At 49.3% G+C, this 25,033-nt stretch overlaps 1 protein-coding gene across 2 annotated transcripts in view; it reads left to right on the top strand.

The window, feature by feature from the left end:
• The window catches only part of CREB3L2 (cAMP responsive element binding protein 3 like 2), a 101,491-nt gene that overhangs the window by 56,861 nt on the left and 19,597 nt on the right, over positions 1–25,033 (top strand). The window contains exons 2-4 of one of the 2 annotated variants that reach the window (XM_038753197.1): positions 8,191–8,407; positions 19,186–19,358; positions 22,356–22,443. In XM_038753197.1, the coding sequence (XP_038609125.1) occupies positions 8,191–8,407; positions 19,186–19,358; positions 22,356–22,443 (478 nt within the window). Of the gene's footprint in view, positions 1–8,190; positions 8,408–19,182; positions 19,359–22,355; positions 22,444–25,033 lie in introns of both variants that reach the window. The other variant, XM_038753196.1, reaches the window with a different exon arrangement.

Here is a 25,033-nt window from a genome sequence, read left to right as displayed (position 1 = left end):
CTCCCTGGGCACACTCCAGGGTGTTTGTGCCTGGAGAGCTGGGGAACCTAATAAAATTGACTCAACACCTTTGCTGTGCCAAAACCGAACTGCCACACGTTTAGTACCGTACCCTGCGCTCCGTAGTTGCTCAGCAAATACCGTTTCTACTCTTCTTGCCTCCTGGCTAATCCTTCACTCTCCCCATCTTCCAAGCCTAACTAAAACCACATCTCCTCTGACTAAGTCCTCACTTTCCCCATCTCTTCGCCCTTCCTTCTCAGTCAATCAGTGGTGTTTATTTGAGTGCTTACTATGTGCAGGGCACTGTATTAAGCACTTAAGAAAGTACGGTACAGCAGAGTTGGTAGGTGCAATCTCTGGGAGCTTATGGTCTTGGCTTAGTGAAAAGAGCACAGGCTGGGAATCAGTGGACCTGGGGCCTAATCCCTGCTGCACCACTTGCCTGCTGTGTCCTTGGGCATGTCACTTGCCTCAGTTTCCTCGTCTGAAAAATGGGAATTCAATCCCTGCTCTCTCTCCTACTTAGACTGTGACTCTCATATTGGGCAGGGACTGTGTCCGACCTGATTACCCTGTATCTACCCCAGTGCTTAGAACAGAGCCTGGAACCACAGTAAGTTCTTAACAAATATCACAGTAGTTATTATTATTACAGGGAGAACAGATGCTAAAGTAGATTAGGGAGAGGAGGAATAGTAGAGCATAAGAATATTTACCTAAGTAATTGTGGGGCTGGGTTGCGTATCAAAGTGCATAAGGAGTACACATCCAAGTGCATACTCAAATGATCAGTCAGTCGTATTTATTGAACATTTGCTGCGTGCATAACACTGTACTGATTGGGAAAGTCAGTATAACATAGGTGGTAGACACATTCCCTGCCCACAAGGAATTAACAGTCTATAGAAGAGGAGAGGGTGAATAGAGGAAATGATAGTCTGGGAAAGCCTCTTTTTTTTTTTAAATGGCATTTGTTAAACCCATACTATGTTCCAGGCACTGTACTAAGCGCTGGGATGGATACCAGTTAGGTTGGACACAGGCCCCATCCCACATGGGGCTCATAGTCTTAACCCTCATTTTAGAGATGAGATGACTGAGGCCCAGAGAAGTGAAGTTACTTGCCCAAGGTCACACAGCAGACGAATGGTGGAGCCAGGATTAGATTCCAAGTCATTCTAACTCTCGGGCCCAGGCTCTATCCACATAGCCACACTCCTCTTCTTGGAGGAGATGTGATTCTAGGAGGGTTTTGAAGGTGAGGAGAGTGGGGGTCTGTACCCTTTAGGCACTTTGATAATCATCCCAGCCCCACAGCACTTAGGGGAAATGACATCTGTCATTTTTCTTAATGTCTGTTCCCCTGGCCGACTAGACCATAAGTTCCTCGAGGGCAGGAATTGTGTCCACCAAATCTATTACATTGTGCTCTCCCAAATGTTTAGTATACTAGAGAAGCAGCGTGGTTCAGTGGAAAGAGCACGGGCTTGGGAGTCAGAGGTCATGGGTTCAAATCCCGGCTCCGCCAGTTGTCAGCTGTGTGACTTTGGGCAAGTCACTTAACTTCTCTGTGCCTCAGTTACCTCATTTGTAAAATGGGGATTGACTGTGAGCCCCGCGTGGGACAACCTGATCACCTTGTATCCTCCCCAGTGCTTAGAACAGTGCTTTGCACATAGTAAGCGCTTAACAAATGCCATTATTATTATTAGTAGTAGTAGTAGTAGTATTTTTACCACTGATTGACTTCACAAGAGGATGGGCAGACCCTGAGAGATGCCTATGTCCTCACTTGAGCTTTAGGAAACAGAACTACCTCCCTGCTGCCCGTTTGTGAGAGCTTGGGAGAGCACAAATGAAGCAACATATTAACAGTAGTATTTATCAAACGCTGGAGTCGATAAGAGATAATCAGTTTGGACAAAGTTCCCGTCCCCAACAGGGCTCGCAGTCTATCTTTAGTCCCATTTATAGACGAGGAAACTGAGGTCTGTAGAGATTAAATGTCTTGCCCAGCGTCACATGGCAGGCCAGTGATAGAGGCAGGATTAGAAAGGAGGTATCTTAAATTTGAATCCCTTACTCTTTCACCGCCTCCTACACGTCTTCTGCCCTTGAAAAACCTCCAGTAGAATAAAGGAGACATGCGGGCTGGAACTCTTCACAAATTACCGGGGCAAGGAAAAGAACAAGAATAGAATCCAGTAAAGAACAAGAGTAGGACGTGGAAAAGCAGCATGACTTAGTGGAAAGAACACAGCTCTGGGAGTAAGAAGACCTGGGTTCTAATCCCAGCTCTGGCACTCGTTTGGTTTGTGACTTGGGTAGGTCACTTGGCTTTTGGGCCTCAGTTCCCTCATCTGTAAAATGGGGACACCCTCCTAGACTGTGTTTCCCAGGTGGAATAGGGACTGTGTTTGATCTGATTGTAGATGACACAGTGTTTGGCATATAGTAAGAGCTGAACAAGTACCACTATTCTTATTTGAATATCAGGTATAACTCTACCTGCCTGTTTACTTCTCTGTTCCACTCCATCGAAGAGCAGTCACCTTGGTGCTGCCCTGAGACACAGAACTTTTCACCTCCCCTCTATCAGTCTGTCATCCCTGTTATCTGAGTGGGTACAGGGGGAAGAACACTGTCCTAATTGTTTGGGCAAGTACCTTAAAGTAGTCTAGTCTTGTCCTTAAGGAGCTTACAGTCTAGCAGGGGAGCGAGACACTAAAATAAATCTGTCTAGATTGAAAACTCCCTGACGGCAGGGATCGGGTCTGTCAGACACAGAACTTTTCACCTCTCCTCTATCAGTCCGTCATCCCTGTTATCTGAGTGCGTACTGGGGGAAGAACACTGTACTAATTGTTTGGGCAAGTACCCTAAAGTAGTCTGGTCTTGTCCTGAAGGAGCTTACAGTCTAGTAGGGGAGAGAGACACTAAAATAAATCTCTTTAGATTGTCAACTCCCTGACGGCAGGGATCGGGTCTGTCAATAGATTTTTTTTCCGCTCCCAAGCTTAGCCACATAGTAGGCACTCGTTAAATAGCGTTGATTGAATAACTTTCCAACTTTCCAGCTCGAGTCAGGCCAGTGGGGTGGGGAGGGCTGGGAGATGAGCTTGCCAATTGCCTTCCCCCCTTCTCACGATGATGCATCGCACCAAGCGATCCTAGGCAGGAGGGAGGTGCCAAAGCCGCCCCTTGGCCCTGTGAGATCCCCTTGTGGGCAAGATGGTTCAAACTCCCATGCTGTCCTGGGGTTGCGGGTGTGGAGGGAAGGGTCGGTGACTCATGGACCCAAGGCCGCTCCCCGTCTGTATCCTGCCTCGTGGCTGGGTTGGTGCCCAGAGGCTGGTTTGGTGCCCAGCTGGGCACTGCCACTGCCAGTGCTCAGTGAGCACGCATGCTCTTACAGTTTGACTCTGGCTGCCTCTGTCTCCTGGGGCTTGGCTGGGCCAGGGGAAAGTCGCGTGGTAGTATCTGCTCCTTCTCCTCCTCCTTCTTTTTTCCTTCTTCTCCCCGTCCTCCTTTTTTTCTCCTTCTCCCTTCTCCTCTCCCTTTCCCCTTCTCCCTCTTCCTCCTCCTCCTGCTTCTCCTCCTCCTTTCTTCTCCTTCTTCCCCTCCTTTCTCCTCCAAGGCTTTCCTAAAGCCCCCTTTCTTCTTCTTCCACTCCCATCTGCATTCCCCGCCAACTTGCTCCCTTTGTTCATCTCCGCTCTCAGCCCCACAGCACTGATGTATATATCTGTAATTTATTTATTTCTATCACTATCTGTCTCCCCCTCTAGACTGTAAGCTTATCGTGGGCTTGGAATGTGTCTGTTTATTGTTAGAGCGTACTCTCCCAAGTGCGTACTACAGTGCTCTGCACAAAGTAAGCACTCAGTAAATACGATCGAATGAATGAATGAGTCCTCCTCCCTCTCCTCCTTTCTTTTCTTCCTCCCTTCCCTCCTCCTCCTCCTTCTGTTCCCCCGCTCCTCCTTCTTTTAGAAGCAGTTCGGGTCATGAAGCTTTAGTTCTCCAGTGAGTGTCAGCTCAACCCCCCTTCATACATTTTCATTCATTCATTCAATCGTATTTATTGAGCGCTTACTGTGTGCAGAGCACTGGACTAAGCGCTTGGGAAGTACAAGTTGGCAACATATAGAGACAGTCCCTACCCAACAGCGGGCTCACAGTCTAGAAGAGGGTAGGAAGTCCTCAGTGAATACCAAAGATTAAAATCGACCTATGGTATCTTAACCTTCCTGAAGAGTCGTCATCATCATCAAGATCATCGATGGTATTTACTGAGTGCTCACTATGTGCAGAGCACTGTACTAAGCACTTCAGAGAGTACAATACAACAGAGTTGGCAGACACAGTCCTTGCCCACAATGAGCTTACAGTCTAGAGTCTGCTTGAGGGGAGGCAGTCCTCTCTTGACCCCCGGCTCAGAACACATAGTAAGCACTTAATAAATGCCATTATTATTATTATTATTATCGGTTGATTTGTCTGCTGGTAGGTAGGTCTTCGGCAATCTGCCGTCTTTAATTTGTTTTTCATTTCGCTGGATGGGGCACTAGGTGGAATGGGTGGACGTAGAGGACCTGAGCAGCTTCTACATGGCGGACTGAAATGGGGCAGATACAAGCGAGGAAGGGGCGGGATGGTCTCTGTAATGGGAATTGCAAAACTCAGCGGCACCACATAGCTCCGATGAGATGTGTTGATGCGTCTTAACTGGGGAATCACCCGGAATCCCATGCTGAGCCTGTTTGTGGATTTGTTCCATCTGGGAGGTAGGCTGGAAGTAGGAATAGTAGTAACAACAGTGTTTAGTCAACACGTGCTGCCTGCACTGTACTAAGCAATTGGGAGCGGAGTTCACAGATGAACTATAGACGCAGTCCCTGGCCTCCAAGGGGCTCACTACCTAAGAGTAAGGGTAGAGGAGTTTGGTTTAGGAGAGTTCAGGCTACTCCTCAATCAATCAATCAATCAGTTATATTTATTGAGCGCTTACTGTGTGCAGAGCACTGGACTAAGCTCTTGGGAAGTCCAAATGGGCAACATATAGAGACGGACCCTACCCGACAGCGGGCTCGCAGTCTAGAAGGGGGGAGACAGACAACAAGACAAAACGTATTAACAAAATGAAATAAATAGAATAAATATGTACAAAAAATAAATAGAGTAATAAATCCGTACAAACATATATACGTATATACCTCACAGACGGGATGGAAAACAGCAAGGCTGAGAGTGGTTTTAGAGAACTGAACCATGTAAAGGGTGGGATGGGGAAGCAGTGTTGCTCAGTGGAAAGAACACGAGCCTTGGAGTCAGAGGTCAGGGGTTCAAATCCCGGCTCCGCCAATTGTCAGCAGTGTGACTTTGGGCGAGTCACTTCACTTTGCTGTGCCTCAGTTACCTCATCTGGAAAATGGGGATTAAGACTGTGAGCCCCCCGTGGGACAACCTGATCACCTTGTAACCTCCCCAGCGCTTAGAACAGCGCTTTGCACATAGTAAAAGTGCTTAATAAATGCCATCATTATTCTTATTCATTCGTTCATTCAATCGTATTTATTGAGCACTTACTGTGTGCAGAGCACTGGACTAAGCGCTTGGGAAGTACAAGTTGGCAACATATAGAGGCGGTTATTATTATTATTATTATTATTATGGGGTTGGGGGCAAGATCCTGCAATCATGGGGGGCTCTGTGCTTAGGGTGGAGGCTTCCAAGTATGCTTCTTGTACTTCCCAAGCGCTTAGTGCAGTGCTCTGCACACGGTAAGTGATCAATAAATATGATTGATTGATTGATTCCAAAGTACATGAAGAAATCTGACTCCATTTTGGACTACATCTTCCCGAAAACTTTGCCTGCCATAAATCAGGGGTCATCTCCAGCAAGAAATGTGAATTTCTTCAACTGGACATGCTACTACTACTATTAACAATAGTGATAGGAGTAAGAATGTTAAAGTACTTAGCACGGGGGTAGACCCAAGATAATCAGATCCGCCACCATCCCTCTCCTACACCCGGCTCAGGCTAAGAGAGGAAGAAGATTCATTCACTCATATTTATTGAGCGCTTACTGGGTGCAGAGATTGGGTAGATGAGGAAACTGATGCACAGAGAGATTAAGGCAAAGAAGCAGCCTGGCCTAGTGGATAAGACCATGAGCCTGGAGTCAGAAGGATTTGGGTTCTAGTCCCAGCTCTGCCAGTTAGTTGTCTGCTGTGTGACCTCACTTCTCTGTGCCTCAGTTATCTCAACTGTAAAATGGGGATTAAGACTGTAAGCCCCATGTGGGATATGACGTGTATATATAATTCTCTTTATTGTGATGGTATTGACACCTGTCTACTTGTTTTGTTTACCTGCCTGTCTCCCCCTTCTAGACTGTGAACCCATTGTTGGGTAGGGACTGTATATGTTGCCGAATTGCCCTATCCAAGCGCTCAGTACAGTGCTCTGCACACAGTAAGCACTCAATAAATACGATTGATTGAATGAATATGCTTGAATCCACCCCAGCACTGAGTATAGTGCCTGGCACGTAGTATGCGCTTAACAAATACCACAATTATTATTATTATTCTTGTTTATTGACTTACCCGAAGTCACACAGCAGACAAGTGCATAGCCGGGACCAGAATTCGGGTTCTCCAAAGCGACTTTGCCTCTCAGTCCAGCCCCTTTGTAACCATGGGGAACGTGAGGTTGTTCCTAGATGTTCGCATGCTGTTTCCGCCCTTGTTTTTGAGGGTTCACCCCCTCCCCATCCCCCCCGCCTTACCTCCTTCCCCTCCCCACAGCACCTGTATATATGTATATATGTTTGTACATATTTATTACTCTATCTATTTTATTTGTACATATTTATTCCATTTATTTTATTTTGTTGATGTGTTTTGTTTTGTTCTCTGTCTCCCCCTTCTAGACTGTGAGCCTGCTGTTGGGTAGGGACTGTCTCTATATGTTGCCAACTTGTACTTCCCAAGCGCTTAGTACAGTTCTTTGCACACAGTAAGTGCTCAATAAATACGATTGAATGAATGAATGAATGAAAAGGAACCCTCTTGATTTGCTCTGCAGCTTGGCAGGGGTCCGAGGGCGAGTCGTGCCTGTAGCAGGCTCAGCTCCAACCCTTCCCAACACTTCTCCCGATGCCTGGTACGAGTCTCGTAATACACCCAAGCCCGAGGTGCGCTCTTATTCATTGTCAGTCAGTCGTATTTGTTGAGCGCTTACTTAGAGAAGCAGCGTGGCTCAGTGGAAAGAGCCCGGGCTTTGGAGTCAGAGGTCATGGGTTCAAATACCGGCTCCACCAATTTCCAGCTGTGTGACTTTGGGCAAGTAACTTAACTTCTCTGGGCCTCAGTTCCCTCATCTGTAAAATGGGGATGAAGACTGTGAGCCCCCCGTGGGACAACCTGATCATCTTGTAACCTTCCCAGTGCTTAGAACAGTGCTTTGCACGTAGTATGCGCTTAATAAATGCTATTATTATTATTCCTGTGTGCAGAGCACTGTACTAAGTGCTTGGGAGAGTACAATACAACAGTAAGCAAACACATTCCCTACCCACAACAAGCTCACAGTCGTAGAAAACAGAAGCAACCTCATGGGTTGGTAGGTGAAATAATTTTTTTTATGGCATGTGTTAAGCACTTACAATTCATTCATTCATTCATTCAATCGTATTTATTGAGCGCTTACTGTGTGCAGAGCACTGTACTAAGTGCTTGGAAAGTACAAGTTGGCAACATATAGAGACGGTCCCTACCCAACAGTGGGCTCACAGTGTGCCAGGCGTTGTGCTAAGCACTAGGCTAGATACATATAAGCCGAACAGGTTGGACACAGTCCATGTCCCCCATGGGGCTCACAGTTTTAATCCACATTTTACAGATGAGGTAACTGAGGCCCAGACTTGTGCGAAGTCACACGGTAGATGAGATTATATGTTGCCAACTTGTACTTCCCAAGCGCTTAGTACAGTGCTGTGAACACAATAAGCGCTCAATAAATGATTGAATGAATGAATGAGGGGCAGAGCCGGGATTAGAACCCAGGTCATCCTGACGCCCAGGTTCGTGCTCTTATCAATCGATCAACCAATCGATTGTATCGGGGCGGTTGGCACAGGAGCCTCTGAGCTTGTCTTCCTTCCCTGTCGTTGCAGCACTTCACAGAGCTCCTGGACGAGTTTTCCCAAAATGTCCTGGGCCAGCTCCTGAATGACCCCTTCCTGTCCGAGAAGAATGAGCTGATGGAGGTGGAGCTGGCCCCGGCGTCCCCGGCCCCCCTCATCCAGGCGGAGCACAGCTACTCCCTCTGCGGGGACTCCCGCCCCCAGTCCCCGCTCACCCACATTTCCACCGACGACAACTTCAATGAAGGTAACGAACAGGGAACCAGGGAGCGGGGCCTGTTTTCGGGTGAGTTTCTGGTGGGTTCGGCGGCCGAACTGCCCCCCACCCCTTACGGATGTCTTACATATGCCTCTTCCCTTGGCGTTGGGCCTGGTGTGTTGGACTCCTCAAGAGCTCTGTGCTGAGGGCTCCTCAGCGTGGCTCAGTGAAAAGAGCCCGGGCTTTGGAGTCAGAGGTCATGGATTCAAACCCCGGCTCTGCCAGTTGTCAGCTGTGTGACTTTGGGCAAGTCACTTCTCTGTGCCTCAGTTACCTCATCTGTAAAATGGGGATTAAGACTGTGAGCCCCCCGTGGGACAACCTGATCACCTTGTAACCTCCCCAGCGCTTAGAACAGTGCTTTGCACATAGTAAGCGCTTAATAAATGCCATCGTTATTATCCTCAGGCTCCAGGGTAGCCAAGCGGGACAAACCTGCCGAATCCCACCCTTGGTACACCCTTCTTCCCCACCAGATCCCCTGAGTAAGAAGCAGATCTCATTTCCTTAGCAACAGGGATGGTCCACTTATTTTTTGTATGGTATTTTTTAAGCAGTTACTATGTGCCAGGCACTATACCAAGTGCTAGGATAGATACAAGCTTATCAGGCTGGGCCAAGTCCCTGCCCCACTTGGGGCTCACAGTTTTCATCCCCATTTTACAGATGAAGTAACCAGCACAGAGCAGTTAAGTGACTTGCTCAAGGTCACACAGGAGAAAGAGAGAGAGAGAGAGAGAGAGAGAGAGAGAACGAGAACATACAGACACATGTGGGGTTTTTCTTGCAGCCCCTCCCCATCCCACTTCTCTCCTGTTCCTGGCGCCATCCGCTCCCCCACCCCATCACCTAGACGGTGTATTTATAAAGTAGCTAGCATTACCCCCCGACTCCTGATTTCGAACTTAATTATAATCTTCATTTTCAGAAAGCCACTCTCTGGCCCACACAGGCAACTGAAGTCTATCTGAAATTGACCAAATTCAGGCTAGCACTGCTCCCATGACATCTGGGACATTCCTGGGTTGTTTTCTGTCACTTCTTCCTCCACTTTGAAGTTGGGTTTAGGGGAAGAATACCCTAACAGAAGTATAATGTTAAAGCCCTGCCTCCCATCACCCTCCTCTCCCATCCCATCGGGACAGACTTCTTTCCCGGGGACATAACTTGCTGGCTGCTCGTTTTCTGGTTTTTCAACAGGGAAGACGGATGGGCTCGATAAATCTGTTCCTCGCCCAAAGGTTTGGTTTCAAGAAATAGTGCCTTAGTTTAATTGAACCTGTCAGGGCTTCCCTGGCTCTCCTGGTCTCTGGGTTGTCCCTGCTCATGATTTTGCTCTTGACATCCCCTGAAGTTTTGGGAAGGGGTAGGGAGGGTTTGCACGGATTTTTCTAGGATAAATTTATGCCAGAGTCCACAGTTGATGCAATGGATCATGTCAATAAGTACATTTAATTGACGAAGTTCAATCGTCAGCAAAATCCATCTCCCATAACCCCATTTTAGCGGAGAGCCACATGGCCTTGGGGAACGAGTCCCATCCTGCGATGCAGAATTCCTGGGTTCTGATCCTGACTCTGCCACTTGCCTACTGTGGGTGACCTGGGACAAGCCACATCACTTCTCTGGGCCTCAGTTTCCTTATCTGTCAAATGGAGATTCGGTACCCGTTCTGAGCCCCAAGTGGGACAGAGACTTGTCTCCCATTTGGTGAACTCATATCTGCCCTAGTTCTCAGTTCGGTGTTTTGCACATAGTAAGCATGGATCCGAAAGCTGGACAGTGAAAAAACAGGATAGAAAGAGCATCAGTTCTTTTGAAATGTTGGAGAAGGCTTTTGCGAATACCATGGACTGCCCGAAAAATAAACAAATGAATTTTGGAGCAAATTAAGCCGAAGTGGCTTTTGGAAGGCCAACCGACTCAACTTAGATTAGCATATTTTGGACACATAATCAGGAGGACTAATTCTCCGAGAAGACACCAATGCTAGGAAAAGTCCAGGGAAAATGTAGAAGAGGCAGACTGGCAGCTAGATGGATAGAGACCATAACAACAATAATGGAAGAACAGTTAGAAAGGTTACGGACTGTGGCAGAGGACAGGATGTTCCGGAGAAAATATATCCACAGAGTCACTATGATTCAGAAACGACTCGACGGCACTTGATAATAATAATAAGCACTTAACAAATGCCACAGTTGTTATTGTTCTCATTATTGTCGGGGAAGGATGGGGGGTAGGGTTAAAGAGTGGGTTGAGAGTTGGGGTGGGAGAAGACAGGGTGGCCTAATGGAAAGACCACAGGACTGGGAATCTGGACACCTGGGTTTTAATCCAGGCTCTGCCATTTATCTGCTGCGTGATCTTGGCCAAGTCCCCTAACTTCTCTGTGCCTCAGTTTTCTCATTTGTGAAATGAGAACAATACCTGTCCTCCCTCCTCCTTAGTGTATGAATACCACTGTGGGACAGGGACTGTGCCTGATCTGATTATATTGTATCTACTCCAGAGTCTGGCACATAGCAAGTACTTAATAAATGCCATTATTATTATTATTGTTATTGTTTGAATTAGAGTCAGATGAGGTAATCGAGTTGGGGCTTTTGGCTACGAATTGATCTAGGCCAGTTGCGTGCTGTCAGAGTTTTCTGTCTGACCAGATCGAACTGTCATATTTAATGACATGTTCAAGCAGAGAAGCAGCGTGGCTCAGTGGAAAAGAGCCCAGGCTTTGGAGTCAGAGGTCATGGGTTCAACTCCTGGCTCCGCCACTTGTCAGCTGTGTGACTTTGGGCAAGTCACTTCACTTCTCTGGGCCTCAGTTCCCTCATCTGTAAAATGGGGATGAAGACTGTGAGCCCCACGTGGGACAACCTGATTACCTTGTATCTACCCCAGTGCTTAGAACAGTGCCTGGCTCATAGTACGCATTTAACAAATACCAACATTATTATTATTATATTTACTGAGCACTTACTGTGCGCAGAACACTTTACTGAGCGCTTGAGAAAGTACAATGAAAAGAGTTTGTAGACACGTTCCCTGCAAGGCATACTGGATAGAGCATGGGCCTGGGATTCAGAAGGTCATGGGTTCTAATCCCGGCTCTGACATTTGTTGTGTGACCTTGGGCAAGTCGCTTTTTACTTCTCTGTGCCTCAGTTACCTCATCTGCAAAACGGGGATTGAGATTGTGAGCCCCACGTGGGGCAGGGACTGTGTCCAACCCAATTTGCTTGTATCCACCTCAGCACTTAGTACAGTGCCAGGCACAAAGTAAGCGCTTAACAAATACCATTATTGTTATTATTAATAATAATAATAAAACAAGCATAGAGTCTAGAGACTGTTTGGGTCTAGAGACAGGACAGACTGCATTCGTCTAGAGACTAAGTGCATGGTGTTTGTAGATGATTTGTTATAATGGCAGCTTGGGAACACTTCTATGTCCTAGGGACACCCCTTTCTCCTCTCAAACCATTTACATAGATTTGCATAAATTATCAGTCAATTTGCACTTTCCTTGGGCTCTCGACAAAATAGTGGCACTTTATCTTTAGAGGACATATCTTGGCTTCTTTCCCCATTTTGTTTTAAAAAATGAAACTGTTGTGCTTTCCTCTTCTTGTTATACTTGTGGTGTTTATGTGCTTACAGTGTGCCAAGCCCTGTACTAAAGGTTAGGGTAGAACAAGATAGAATCATATCAAATGACCTTTGGACATTTGATATTCTCCCTACCCCCAACCCCATATCTTTAAATTATTTTATGAATTATTTAGTCATGTCTTTCTCCCCCTCTAGACTGTAAGTTCATCATGGGCAGGGAACTTGTCTGCTAATTCGGTTGTATTGTACTCTCCCAAACCCTTAGAATAGTCTGCACATAATAAGTACTCAATAAAAACCACTGATTGATGATATCATGATAATTAGGCTCACGGTCCAAGTAGGAGGGAGAACACATATTGAGTCCCCACTTAAGACCCAGAGAAATTAAGAGACTTGCCCAAGATCACACAGCGGGCAAATGGCAGAGCCAGGATTAGAACCCAGACCCTGTGACTCTTAAGAGCCCGGGCTTTGGAGTCAGAGTTCATGGGTTCAAATCCTGGCTCCGCCAATTGTCAGCTGTGTGACTTTGGGCAAGTCACTTCAATCAATCAATCAATCAATCAATTGTATTTATTGAGCGCTTACTGTGTGCAGAGCACTGTACTAAGCGCTTGGGAAGTACAAGTTGGCAACATATAGAGACAGTCCCTACCCAACAGTGGGCTCACAGTCTAAAAGGGGGAGACAGAGAACAAAACCAAAGTGCCTCAGTTACCTCATCTGTAAAATGGGGGTTAAGACTGTGAGCCCCCCGTGGGACAACGTGATCACCTTGCAACCTCCCCAGCTTAGAACAGTGCCTTGCACATAGTAAGTGCTTAATAAATACCATTATTATTATTATTATTATATTTCCATCAGGCCTGTTTGTTCCCCAGCTCCCTTGCCAGTGCTTGGCTCCGGGCACCCCTTGGCATTCCTGGCCCGGGCAGAGCTCTCTGGCCACTGGCAGCTGAGTGTAGTGGCCCTAACTGAAGACCCTCGTCTAGTGGGGATTCCCCCCAACTCTTGGTCGGGGTGGGCCTTGGTGAGATTTGTCAGCTAGCGAGCCTCCTTTTAGGAGGCTCTGCTCCCTGCCCTAGCAGAGGTGACTGAATTGTCTGTCAACTCTCTGTCAACTGTCTGTCAACTCTCCCAGCTCCTTCCAGGATTCAGCGCTGGTGTGTGAGAGCTTCCCCAAGGTGGGTAGGAGGGAATGGGGCTTTTCTGGGTGTTGGAGTCCAGTTTTGGGGTCCCCCCAGGGTCATAATAATAATAATAATGATGGCATTTATTAAACACTTCCTATGTGCAAAGCACTGTTCTAAGTGCTCGAGGGGATACAAGGTGATCAGGTTGTCCCACGTGGGGCTCCCAGTCTTAATCCCCATTTTCCAGATGAGGGAACTGAGGCCCAGAGAAGTGAAGCGGCTTGCCCAAAGTCACACAGCTGACAAGTGGCGGAGCCGGGATTTGAACCCATGACCTCTGACTCCAAAGCCCGGGCTCTTTCCACTGAGGTCATCCCAGTCTGTCGTCTTGGATGACCATTGGCAATCCACGGTCACGCAGCCACTCACACCCCCATCCTCAGGGGACAGTCTTCAGCATGGCCTAGTGGGGTAGAGCACGGCCTAGGAGCCAGGGCTCTAATCCTGGCTCTGCCACCTGTCCGCTGTGTGACCTTGGGCAAGCCACTTCTCTCAGCCTCACTTTCCTCATCTGTAAAATGGGGATTAAATTCCTGTTCTCCCTCCCACTTAGACTGTGAGCCTCATGTGGGACAGGGACTGTATCTGACCTGATGATCTTGTAACTACCTCAGGGCTTAGTACAGTGCTTGGTACCTAGTAAGCTCCTTACACACATCAGTAGATATTATCATTATTAAATCACACACACCCACACACATACAACACACACACTCCAAAAGCCTGTCTCCCACCAGTTTCTTCCCCACCCACTGTAATTTGGGTTTCTGGTTTTTTGGGGACCAGTGGTTCTCTTTAGAGCAGAAGGATCATGTTTCCTTCTCTTTCTGCCTCCCCACAGCCCACCCTCAAGCTCTGTGTCCCCCGAGCTTTTAGTAAAACGGTTTTCCACTGGAAGTGACGGGAAGCCTGAGCCCCCCGCCCCTGGGCACTGAGCAAATGAAGACAGCCATGCTCTCCGAGGTGCCTCTGGGGTTTGGATGCGGGAGCGGACCGAGGTTTCCGATTGCAGAAGCTATGTTAGTTCTCATTCTGAAGCCGAGGTCATCTGTAGTTATCCAAATTGCATCTCTTCTTGGCCTCCGGGGCGGTCGGGTTTCACCACGGGAAAATTACTAGGAACAAAGAGAAGGAGGACTGGTCTCCTCTGCCTTCCCCATCTCCCAGTCACCCACTAATTGTGGACAAATATATTTTTTTTTTGGCCCGGGAGCAGCTCCAGAACCAGCCGTGGTTTTAGGGGACTTTGATTTTGTTCTCCACTCTTTCAAAAGAGGGGGTGGGCAACAGGGAGGTCACATGGAGCCCTCCTGGCCCCTCGTAATTCCAGATGCCTGCCCCAGCGCCGTACATAGCTCTCTCGGTACCTCCCGGACCGCAGTGGATAGAACACGGGCTTGGGAGTCAGGAGGTCATGGGTTCTAATTCCAGCTCCGCCACTTGTCTGCTGTGTGACCTTGGGCAAGTCACTTTACTTCTCTGTGCCTCAGTTACCTCATCTGTAAAATGGGGATTGAGACTGTGAGCCCCTCCTGAGACAGGGACCGTGTCCAACTCGATTTGCTTGTATCCACCCCGGCGCTTAGTACAGTGCCTGGCACATAGAAAGTGCTTAACAAATACCATGATTATTATTATTTGTCAGGGAAATGGTGACTGCTGATAAGAAGCAGCGTGGCTCAGTGGAAAGAGCCCGGGCTTTGGGGTCAGAGGTCATGGGTTCGAATCCCGGCTCTGCCACATGTCTGCTGTGTGACGTTGGGCAAGTCACTTAACTTCTATGAGCCTCAGTTACCTCATCTGTAAAATGGGGATGAAGACTGTGAGCCCAAGTGGGACAACCTGATCACTTTGTATCCCCCCAAGTGCTTAGAGCAGTGCTTTGCACATAGTAAGCGCTTAACAAATGCCAACATTATTATTATTATTATTATTATTATTATTATAATGGTAACAAAGCAATGGTCTTTCTTAAGTGCGGTGTGCCCAGAACTGTGCTAAAAACTGAGGATAATACAAGTTTGGACTCTGTAACTGTCCTTCACTGAATGCACAGGAAAGAGGGAGAACAGGGGTCTTATTCCCATTTTACAGATGAGGATGGTGAGGCCTAGAGCGGTTCAGTGATTTCCCAGTGTCGTACGGGAATCTGGTGGAAAAACCGGGACAAGAATCTGGGCCTCCTGACTCCCAGTTTCGTGCTTTTTCCAATAGGCTCTCCAGGGCTGAGAAGGGATTCATTGGTGGTCCCTCAAGGACCAAGTTTTCCCTGCCCTGTGTCTTTCTCTCAAGCCCTTCCCTCTGGCCTCCTGTGAGATCCTTGAGAAGTTACTTTTGGGTTTCTCTTCTAGGAGCAGCAGGAATAGCAGCAGTAGGAATCGTAGCGTGGCCTTGTAGTTAGAACACAGGCCTGGGAGTTCATTCATTCAATCATATTTATTGAGCGCTTACTGTGTGCAGAGCACTGGATTAAGCGCATGGGAAGTACAAGTTGGCAACACAAGTTGCAAGTTAGAAGGAACTGGTTCTAACCAGCTCCGCTGCTTAATAATAATAATAATAATGATAGCATTTATTAAGCACTTACTATGTGCAAAGCACTGTTCTAAGCGCTTGGGAGGTTACAAGGTGATCAGGTTGTCCCACGGGGGGCTCACAGTCTTCATCCCCATTTTTCAGATGAGGCCCAGAAAGTGACTTCCCCAAAGTCACACAGCTAAGTGGTGGAGTCAGGATTTGAACCCATGACCTCTGACTCCAAAGCCCGGGCTCTTTCCACGGAGCCACGCTGCTTCTTCTTGCTTGTCTGCTGTGTATCCTTGGGCAAGTCATTTAACTTCTCTGTGCCTCAGTTACCTCATCTGTAAAATGGGGATTAAGACTGTGAGCCCTATGTGGGACAGGGATAGTGTTCAACCCGATTATCTTGTCTCTACCTCGCACTTAGAGCAGTGCCTGGCTCATAGTAAATGCTTAACAAATACTATAAAGCAAATACCATAGTAAATGTAGCAGGAACAGTTGTAGTTGTAGCATTTATTGAGGGCCTCCTTGGTGTGGTGCATTGAAATCTTTGCTTGAGAAATATTGAATCAATTGGTGGCATTTACTGGGCATTTACTGTGTGTAGAGCATTTGGGAAAGTACAGTACTATAGAATTGGTAGATGAGATCCTTGCCCACAAGGAGCTTCCACTCCTACGAGGGATACACACATGAAAGTACTTGCCACTAGAGCGGTAAGTAGAAATAACTGAGTGCATTTATGTACACTAGTGCTCTGGAGGGAATAAAATAGTCCGGAAGTCCCAGAGGTGGCTGAGGGGGTGGTGTGGCTTGCAGGACAGGGAGGAGAATCCAGGGAAGTGTGTTGGAGGGGGTGGGATTTTAGGAGGGCTTTGGACATGGGGCGAGCTGTGGTTTGGCATTATGGGCAGTCTTGGGGCCTCCAGTCTCCCCCTTGCAGGGCAGCCCGTCGTCCCTCACCCTTCCGGGCCTCCTGGAGCTCCCTGTCGGTGAAATACATTTTGGCTTTCCCGAGTGTTTGTCGTCAAAGGATCCTTTGTGCAGACTGTGAGGAAGAACATCCTCAGGGGACTGGTGGAAACATCCGTTTAACTCCTGCAGGCCAGAGTGGGAGGGTCTGGTTATTTGCCATGAAATTAAAAACCCCCAAGCCTAGTTTGAAAACGACGCCCCCCCACACACACAACTCTATGGTATTTGTTACAACTCTTTTTTATGGTATTTGTTAAGCGCTTACTATGTGTCAAACACTGTTCTGAGCACCACGTGGCTCAGTGGAAAGAGCTTGGGTTTGGGAGTCAGAGGTCGGGGGTTCTAATTCCCGCTCCGCCGCTTGTCAGCTGTGTAACTTTGGGCAAGTCATTTAACTTCTCTGTGCCTCAGTTCCCTCCTCTGTAAAATGGGGATGAAGACTGTGAGCCCCACGTGGGACAACCTGATCACCTTGTATCCACTCCAGTGCTTAGAACAGTGCTTTGCACATAGTAAGCGCTTAACAAATGTCATTATTATTATTATTATTATTATTATTATTATTATTATTATTACAAGTTAATTAGGTCGGACACAGTCCCTATCCCACATGAGGCTCCCAGTCTATATAGGAGGGACAACAGGAATTGAATCCCCATTTTACAGTTGAGGAAACTGAGGCCCGGAGAAGTTAAATGACATTCCCTAGATCACACAGTAAGCAATTGGCAGGGCCGGGATTAGAACTCAGGTCCTCTGACTCCAGGCCCGTGATTTTTCCACTAGGCCATGCTTCTTGTCATTTGAGCCCACTCTGTTTGACTCAGAGAGCTGCAGAGCTGCAAGCCAAGGAATGAGGTGGAGAAGGGCTAAAGTTGGGGGCTCCCTAGTTCTGCTGGCTTGTTTCGTCTTGTCCGCCGCTCGTTTGCTGGCAGCTCTCTGCGGAGCCGTTATTTCCTCCCCTCTGCTCTGTCTGCTCCTTGCTGCTCCTCCCCACTGGTGTTCTGAGCCTAGTCAGGAGACCCAGCAACAGCACCCAGATGACCTCAGGTCAAGGAGATGGGCTCCATATAATAATAATAATAGTTGTGGTATTTTTCAGGTGCTACTATGTGCTAGGCACTGTACTAAGCCCTAGGGTGGTTACAAGCAAATTGGGTTGGACGCAGTTCCCGCCCCGCCTGGGGCTCACAGTCTTAATTCTCATTTTACAGATGTGGGAACTGAGGCACAGAAAAGTGAAATGACTTGCCCAAGGTCACACAACAGACAAGTGGCAGAGCTGGAATTAGAGCCCAGGTCATTCTAGGAGGCCTTCCCAGACTGAGCCCCCTCCTCCCCCTCCCCTTCCCCCCCACCTTACCTCCTTCCCCTCCCCACTGCACATATATATATATATATGTTTGTACAGATTTATTACTCCAATTATTTATTTATTTTACTTGTACATATTTATTCTATTTATTTTATTTTGTTAATATGTTTTGTTTTGTTGTCTGTCTTCTCCTTCTAGACTGTGAGCCCGCTGTTGGGTAGGGACCGTCTCTAGATGTTGCCAACTTGGACTTCCCAAGCGCTTAGTACAGTGCTCTGCACACAGTAAGCGCTCAATAAATACGATTGAATGAATGAATTCTAATCCCAGGCCCATACTCTATCCACTGGCCACATTGCTTCTGTACCCAAGACCATACCCCCCATGCCAGGGGCAGAGGACCACAGTCTCTGCAATCGTGGCCCTGGCTTAGAGCTAGGCTATAAGCTCACTGTGGGCAGGGAATGTGTCTTTCAACCTAGTACAGTGCTCTGCACACAGTAAGCGCTCAATAAATACGATTGAATGAATGAACTCTGTTCTGTTGTTATTTTGTCCTCTCCCAAGAGCTTAGTACAGTGCCCCCCACACAGAAAGTACCCGGTAAATGTCACTGATTGATTGACTGATCGATATACCTCGAGCCGATGTCCCCCCCCCACTAATAATAATAATGATGATGGTATTTGTTAAGCGCTTACTATTTTCAAAGCACTGTTCTAAGTGCTGGGGAGGTTACAGGGTGATCAGGCTGTCCCACGAGGGGCTCACAGTTTTAATCCCCATTTTACAGATGAGGTAACTGAGGCCCAGAGACGTTAATTGACTTGCCCAAAGTCACACAGCTGACGGTTGGCTGAGCTGGGATTTGAACCCATGACCTCTGACTCCAAAGCTCATGCCCTTTCCACTGAGCCATCTCCCGTAATAATTGTTTAGCACTTACTAAGTTCCAAGAACTGGGCTAATTGCTGGAGGGTAAATGCATGACAGTCAGATCAGACACGGCCCCTGTCCTGTGGGACCGACTCTGCTTTATAGTGTTCTGTGCATAGTAAGTGCTCAATAAGTATGACTGATTAATTGATTGAATAGGGCACTGACTGGGGGCGGGGGTGTCTTTCTCCTTTGCTTCTCTCCAGCAGAGCTGGAGGGTGAGGAATGGTGTCTGGTGCCAGAGTTAACTTCAGAGGCCGTCAAGACTGAGTCGACGGCACTGTGTGAGACCCCCGGGCTCGTCCCCTCCGTCACCCTGACCGTCCCGGCTGCCCCCGGCCCGCTGGGGGAAGAGGAGTCCCAGATGCAGAGCGAGGCTGGGGTAAGCGCTGCTTCCTCCGTGAGGGTCCCCGGGCCTCTACCCCTTCCCTCCCTGCCGCCCTCCAGCTGGACAGGGCTCCGCGATGGGGCAGACCCCAACCTGGGCCTGCTCTGGGGCTGGAATCTCTAGAGGTCCAGAGGTCTGGGATCTCCCTATGGAGAGAGCTGCAGATGGGCTCCCTGGGATTCTGGAAGCCTGGGCTCCCTGGGATTCCGGAAGCCTCAGCTTCCAGGAGGAGGGAGGGAAGGTTGTGGCTAGGGGAGGTGTGGGGTTCTGCCCCGCTGCCCCTCCTGTCAGCCATCACCTGCATCTCCTCACGGACAGGGAGCCGCTCTTTGGGTTCGGGGCCCTAGGCTCCAGTCCTTAGAGCTGGCTTTGGGAAGCTCCCTTTGGTCCCCTTGCCGGAGTGCAAATCAGTTCTAGGCCCCGGGATGCAAAGCCAGGTGCATGGAGAAGACCAGGCCTCTGACTTAGGGGGCCCTCCCTTCCTCCTCCCCAACCTCACCCCATCGGCCTCACGCAGGTTCGGCTGCCCGCCTCTCTCCAGGAGGCCTGCACTTCTTTCCGCTTCCTGGACCGGAGGCGTGACTGCTCACGCCCTCCCACCCTGGCACAAATGAGAGAGGGAGCTCTGCAGGGGGGCCCACAGCTTCCCGCTCCTGACCTCTGAGGCGGTCCTTCTGGTACAGTGTGTCGGCATTCCTGGCCGTCCCCCAGAACTCGGCTCGGATTCCCAACTGCTCCGTTGGAGGCCGAGGTTGGAGTGGTCCTTGCCTGGCTCGGACAGGCCCACTGCTGGGAGCCGAGAGGAAACAGCTGTTCCATCCCACCTTATTCCCGAGGCCAGTTCAGATCCCGTAAATCCGGCAGGCTCATGTCCGGGCAGGCCCATTCCGGGCTCCCCTAGGGAATCTCTTAAGGAGTAGGGCTGAGCCGAGCTGAGCCACAGCTTTTCACGTGTCCTCGCTGCCGGTCATCCATGCTGGTGGTTAGCATGACAACAGGGCGGTTGTCTTTCTCAGCTTCGGGGGAGTCCTAAGGGTCCGGGCGGCTTTCTTTGGGTGAGGGACCCCATCCACCAGGCCTTTGAGACCAATGTTTAGGAGCCCAGAACAATGGGCAAACTGTCACAGAGTTAAGAATGAAGCCACTCGAATGGTACTGACCTGTCCTGGCTCAGTGGAAAGAGCCCGGGCTTTGGAGTCAGTGGTCATGGGTTCAAATCCCAGCTCCACCAATTGTCAGCTGTGTGACCTTGGGCAAGTCACTTAACTTCCCTGTGCCTCAGTTACCTCATCTGTAAAATGGGGATTGACTGTGAGCCCCCTGTGGGACAACCTGATCACCTTGTATCCCTCCAGCGCTTAGAACAGTGCTTTGCACATAGTAAGCGCTTAATAAATGCCATTATTATTATTATTATTATTTTGGTTTTTTTAAAACTTACTATGCTTAATATGTGCCAGGTGCTCTTCTAAGTGCTGAGGTGGATACAAGGTAATCAAGTTGGACACAGCCCCTGTCCCTCATAGCATTCACAGTCTTATTCCCCATTATTCAGATGAGGTAACTGAGGCACAGAGAAGTGAAGTGACTTGCCCAAGTTCACGTAGCAGACAAGGGGAGGGACCGGGATTAGAACCCAGGTGCTTCTGACTCCCAAGCCCATCTCCATGCACTAGGCCACGCTGCTTTTCCAATAGTCCACCCTCAGGCCGATGTGGCCGAATGTGGGAGAGTCATCCCACCCTCCAGGGCCTTCGGGGGAGTGAGTGGCCAAAGGCTAGAACGGGACATTCTTGGAGCTTTTTGCAGAAGAGGCGTTCTGGGTGTTTGTTCCTTTGGACATTTCACACCAAAGGCCTGATCTCCTGACCCATCTTGGGGTCTGCTCAGCCTCCCCTGGGGAGTGGCCCCATCCCCTTAAAATCACCAACATCGGGGTTCTGCCTCCTGATTGTCAGGCTTCCAGGCCACTTCCAGCTCACTGCTCAATCTGGGGCGCCCCACTGTTTCACCCAGTTGTCCCAAGCTGTGGCAACCCAGAATGTGGGGCATCCCAAGATGGACTGAGGGGACCTGGGGGGAGCTCTGTTATGAGCTGCCTTGAGGAGGCTGAGGAATCTTCTGTCAGAGAGGAAGGGTGATCCAATTCAGTGGTTTTAGCATCGGGCTTCGATCCCCTGGAATTAGTTTTTAGCCTAGGGAACTAGATTGTGGGTGAGCCGCTCAACCGCCCGTCCCGACCAGAGCTTCATCCTCCCAGCTCCTGGGATGGCTCAGCCTCCGTTTGGCACCTCTGTCGTACCCTGCCTATTTGTGGGAGCCGTGAAATTGTCTTAGAATTGAGTTTCCGGCCGTGCTGAAACCTCCCCTGTCCATGTACACGCCCGGCTGTGGCCTCAGAAGCAGTTGCGACCCTGTTTCTTCATCCCTGCCCAGCGTGAAATGGTGGTGGTGGAAATAAAAGCTGTTACCCTCCACTTGCCTCAGCCCTGCTGACACTTGGAGCTGGATCACCGATTCTCAGAGTGGTTGGCCTGCAGACTGCGGGTCTCAGTTCTTTCCTGCTGATGAGGTTGGAAACTTGAGAGTTTTAACCTCCTCCCTCCTTCTTAGACTGCGAGTCCCATGCAGGACAGGGACTGTGTCCGACCTAATGAATTTGTACCTATCCCAGCGCTTAGAACAGTGACACGTAGTAAGCGCTTAACAAATGCCATTAAAAAAACAAGAAAACAAAACAAAAAAAACAAACCCTGGTTTCTCAGCGCTGAGTTTGGAGACTCTGTTGTATCATAACCCAGTATTGGGTGGTGGGGGATTTTCTGAACGCCCCTCCTCGAAGTCTCAGGACCTCTGGCTGTGCTGGTCACCCATGGGGAAAGCCTTTAAAGGCCCATTGACCTCAGAGGGGGCTGGAAGAGGGAGGTCTCTTCGGATACACAGCTCTCCTGTTCCTCGATTTCACTTTGCTTTTTTTTATTCCTCATTTAGATCCAATCCCCAAGCCACAAGGTTCTTCCCAAGATTAAACTGGAGCCGCACGAAGTGGATCAGTTCCTGAACCTCTCTTCAAAGGAAGGTCTGTTATCGGGCGCAGTTCTGTTTTAGGGTGTGGCGTTGGCTCCACGAAGACCCTGGGTGGGGGTGACCTCTGTCCCCTTGGGCAAGGGGATAAGGATCAGGGTGAGAAAATGCCATCGGCTGGGACATTGCAGGGTCGCTGAGCTCTTAGGACACAAAATCTGAGTTCGTTCTCTTTCCAATAGCCTGGGGGTTCCATTGCCTCTTTCCTTTTCTCATCAAAATTTCAGTTTTGAGGCCCACCACCCCGCCAGCCCCATCTGCCAGAGCCCCAGACAAGACACATTCTCCTGCCTGTGTTGAACTTCAAAAGAATTGGCTTCTCCTTTCAAGGGCGAAAATACTGGGTTTGGGGCCGGGCGGGCAAATAGGAGACCCCACTGGGTTTGAGTGACTTTGAGTGTGAGAGTGTGAGAGCCATTCGAGTTTGTGAGAAATTTTTGAAGCGATTTTACTCCTTGAACTCACAGGGAGAGGCACTTTCCAAAAGTATTCTAGGCCCAGCTCTCGGATTCCATGGTGAGCTGCGTGGACACGGATGTGTCAAGGGTAATAATCCTCAGAGGTGCTGGCTGGCATGGGTGAGGAGCTGATAATGAAACCAGGTGCCTCTGAGCTCATCCAGGGTTCTTCCTGAACCATCCCAGAGTTGCCTGTGCCCCTTCTTCCCCCCCGGTAACCTGAACACTGAGCAGTGAACACTGGAAACCTAATCCGTGTGTTCTGGCTCCACAGGAAGGGGCTTCTGGGCTTGCCTCCCTCCCGTTCTCTCGGGATTCCCCTCAAAGCCTGTAGAATCTCCGGGTGTGGAAGAGGGAAACCCATCAGGAACCCTTATCCTGGGTTCAGAGGAGATTCAGAGTCCTAGATGCCCTCGACCCCACCAGGCAACCATAGCAGCCCAGGAACCTTATGGGAGGCGATGGAGACAAGAGTAGAACGAAGGACCAACCTCACGGTCGCAAGAGGACATACCTTCGAAAGGGGCCATGGAATCGGATGGGTGCAGGGAGATGCCGCCGACATGGTCCCCCCTCGTGTGATTTGCTTCACCGCCAGACGTGAAATATGACCTAGGAGTTTGCACACGGCCAAGCTTGTGGTGGATGGCGAGGCCGAGACCTTGGGGTTGTGTCAGCGTCGTCCCACTGCAGCCTGAGCCGGAGAGGGAAGGGGAGTGTCTTCTGCGGCTTGGTACCCGTGGAAACAGAGCAGACGTGGGTAGTGGTTGGTAGTGGTCCTTGCCCAGGGTTCAGTCAGGGCCTGCCGGGCCTAAGGCCCTTTTCCCTCCGAGATGATTTGTGGCTTGGAAGAGACCGTTAGTGGTGAGGCCTGCCTATTTCCTCGATGGGGAAAAGAAGAAACTTCTCTCCCTGAAATCCGAACCCTGTTGTTCTCCGGTTGAGTTGAGCAAAGTTGAGGTTGTGGTGCCAATGCTCCCCCGAAAAGCACCGCCTTCCCCCTCCCCCGAACAGCTATCCCTGGCCCCAATGACCCACAAAGTCAGGCCTGTGGTGCCCATGTCTCCTCAGGCTGAGGATGGGGATGGTGAGGAGAAGTGTTTCTCATCTCTCCAGAGGGCTGCTTTCACACTTTGTCAAGCACCGAGCTTGTTTTATGAGGCAAATGAAATTATGAGGCGAGGGAAATCTCATGTCCTTCAGTGAGTGACGTTACATGAAACAAGCCCCCACCCCACCCCCAGGTAGTTTCTTTGAACTAAGCCAGGGATCTTTCAGGGTCAGAGTCATGGAAAGAGTTGCCATCTTGGAACTGGCCAGGAGAGAAACCCTGCATCATGGATTTGCTTAGTAACTGCCCAGGAACACTTGAGGAGCTACCCAGTTTGGTCGGCTTTGTTCCGCCTCAGGGAAAGCTGGCCAGTCTCCCTAGCTGAGAGGCCATAGTCGAAGTAGTAGCAGCATTTATTGAGTGCCCATTCGGCGCAGTGCACTTTACTAGGCACTTGAGACATACAGAATAAATAAATGGCACCTTCCCTGCCCACCGGGATCTTCTGCTTCGAAGTGGGTGACAGACATAGATATATTTACAACTAGAGTGGTGACATTAACAGCTGAGTATACATAAGTGCGTTAAGTGCTGAGGAGGTTGGGTCAGAGAAGAGGCCAGGATGATGGTTGGGGTCTCAGGGCCCAGAGGTCCCTTCTCTGGTCAAGGAGGCTCTGCCCAGAGCCTGAGGAAGAGGGCCTGGCTAATGACTGTTCATGCTACCTGCTCTGTCCCTTTCTTCCTCCTGAGGACTCCCTTTTCATCATCAATCGTATTTATTGAGCGCTTTCATCGCAGGCAGGGAACGTGTCTACCACCTCTGTTACATTGTACTCTCCCAAACTCTTAGTACAGTGTTCTGCACCCTGTAAGCGCTCAATTAATACCTCTGATTTTGTTTCGGCTCAACCCCCACCTCCCCGCTGGGCCTCTTGAGTCCATTTGGGGAAGACTTTGGCAGAGTAGTGAAGGCTTGGCAGAGGAGAGGAAGACAACTATGGGCGGAGCGTCCCGAGAAGCCTCTAGGAGAGGGAAGGGGGCCAGTTGCTCAACAGACTTAGTGGGGAACACTGCAG

This window comes from Tachyglossus aculeatus, chromosome 10 (assembly GCF_015852505.1).
Source record: "Tachyglossus aculeatus isolate mTacAcu1 chromosome 10, mTacAcu1.pri, whole genome shotgun sequence".
NCBI classification, from domain to species: domain Eukaryota; kingdom Metazoa; phylum Chordata; class Mammalia; order Monotremata; family Tachyglossidae; genus Tachyglossus; species Tachyglossus aculeatus.
Note: the sequence above shows the minus strand (reverse complement) of the source record. Positions and strands in the feature narration are given on the sequence as shown.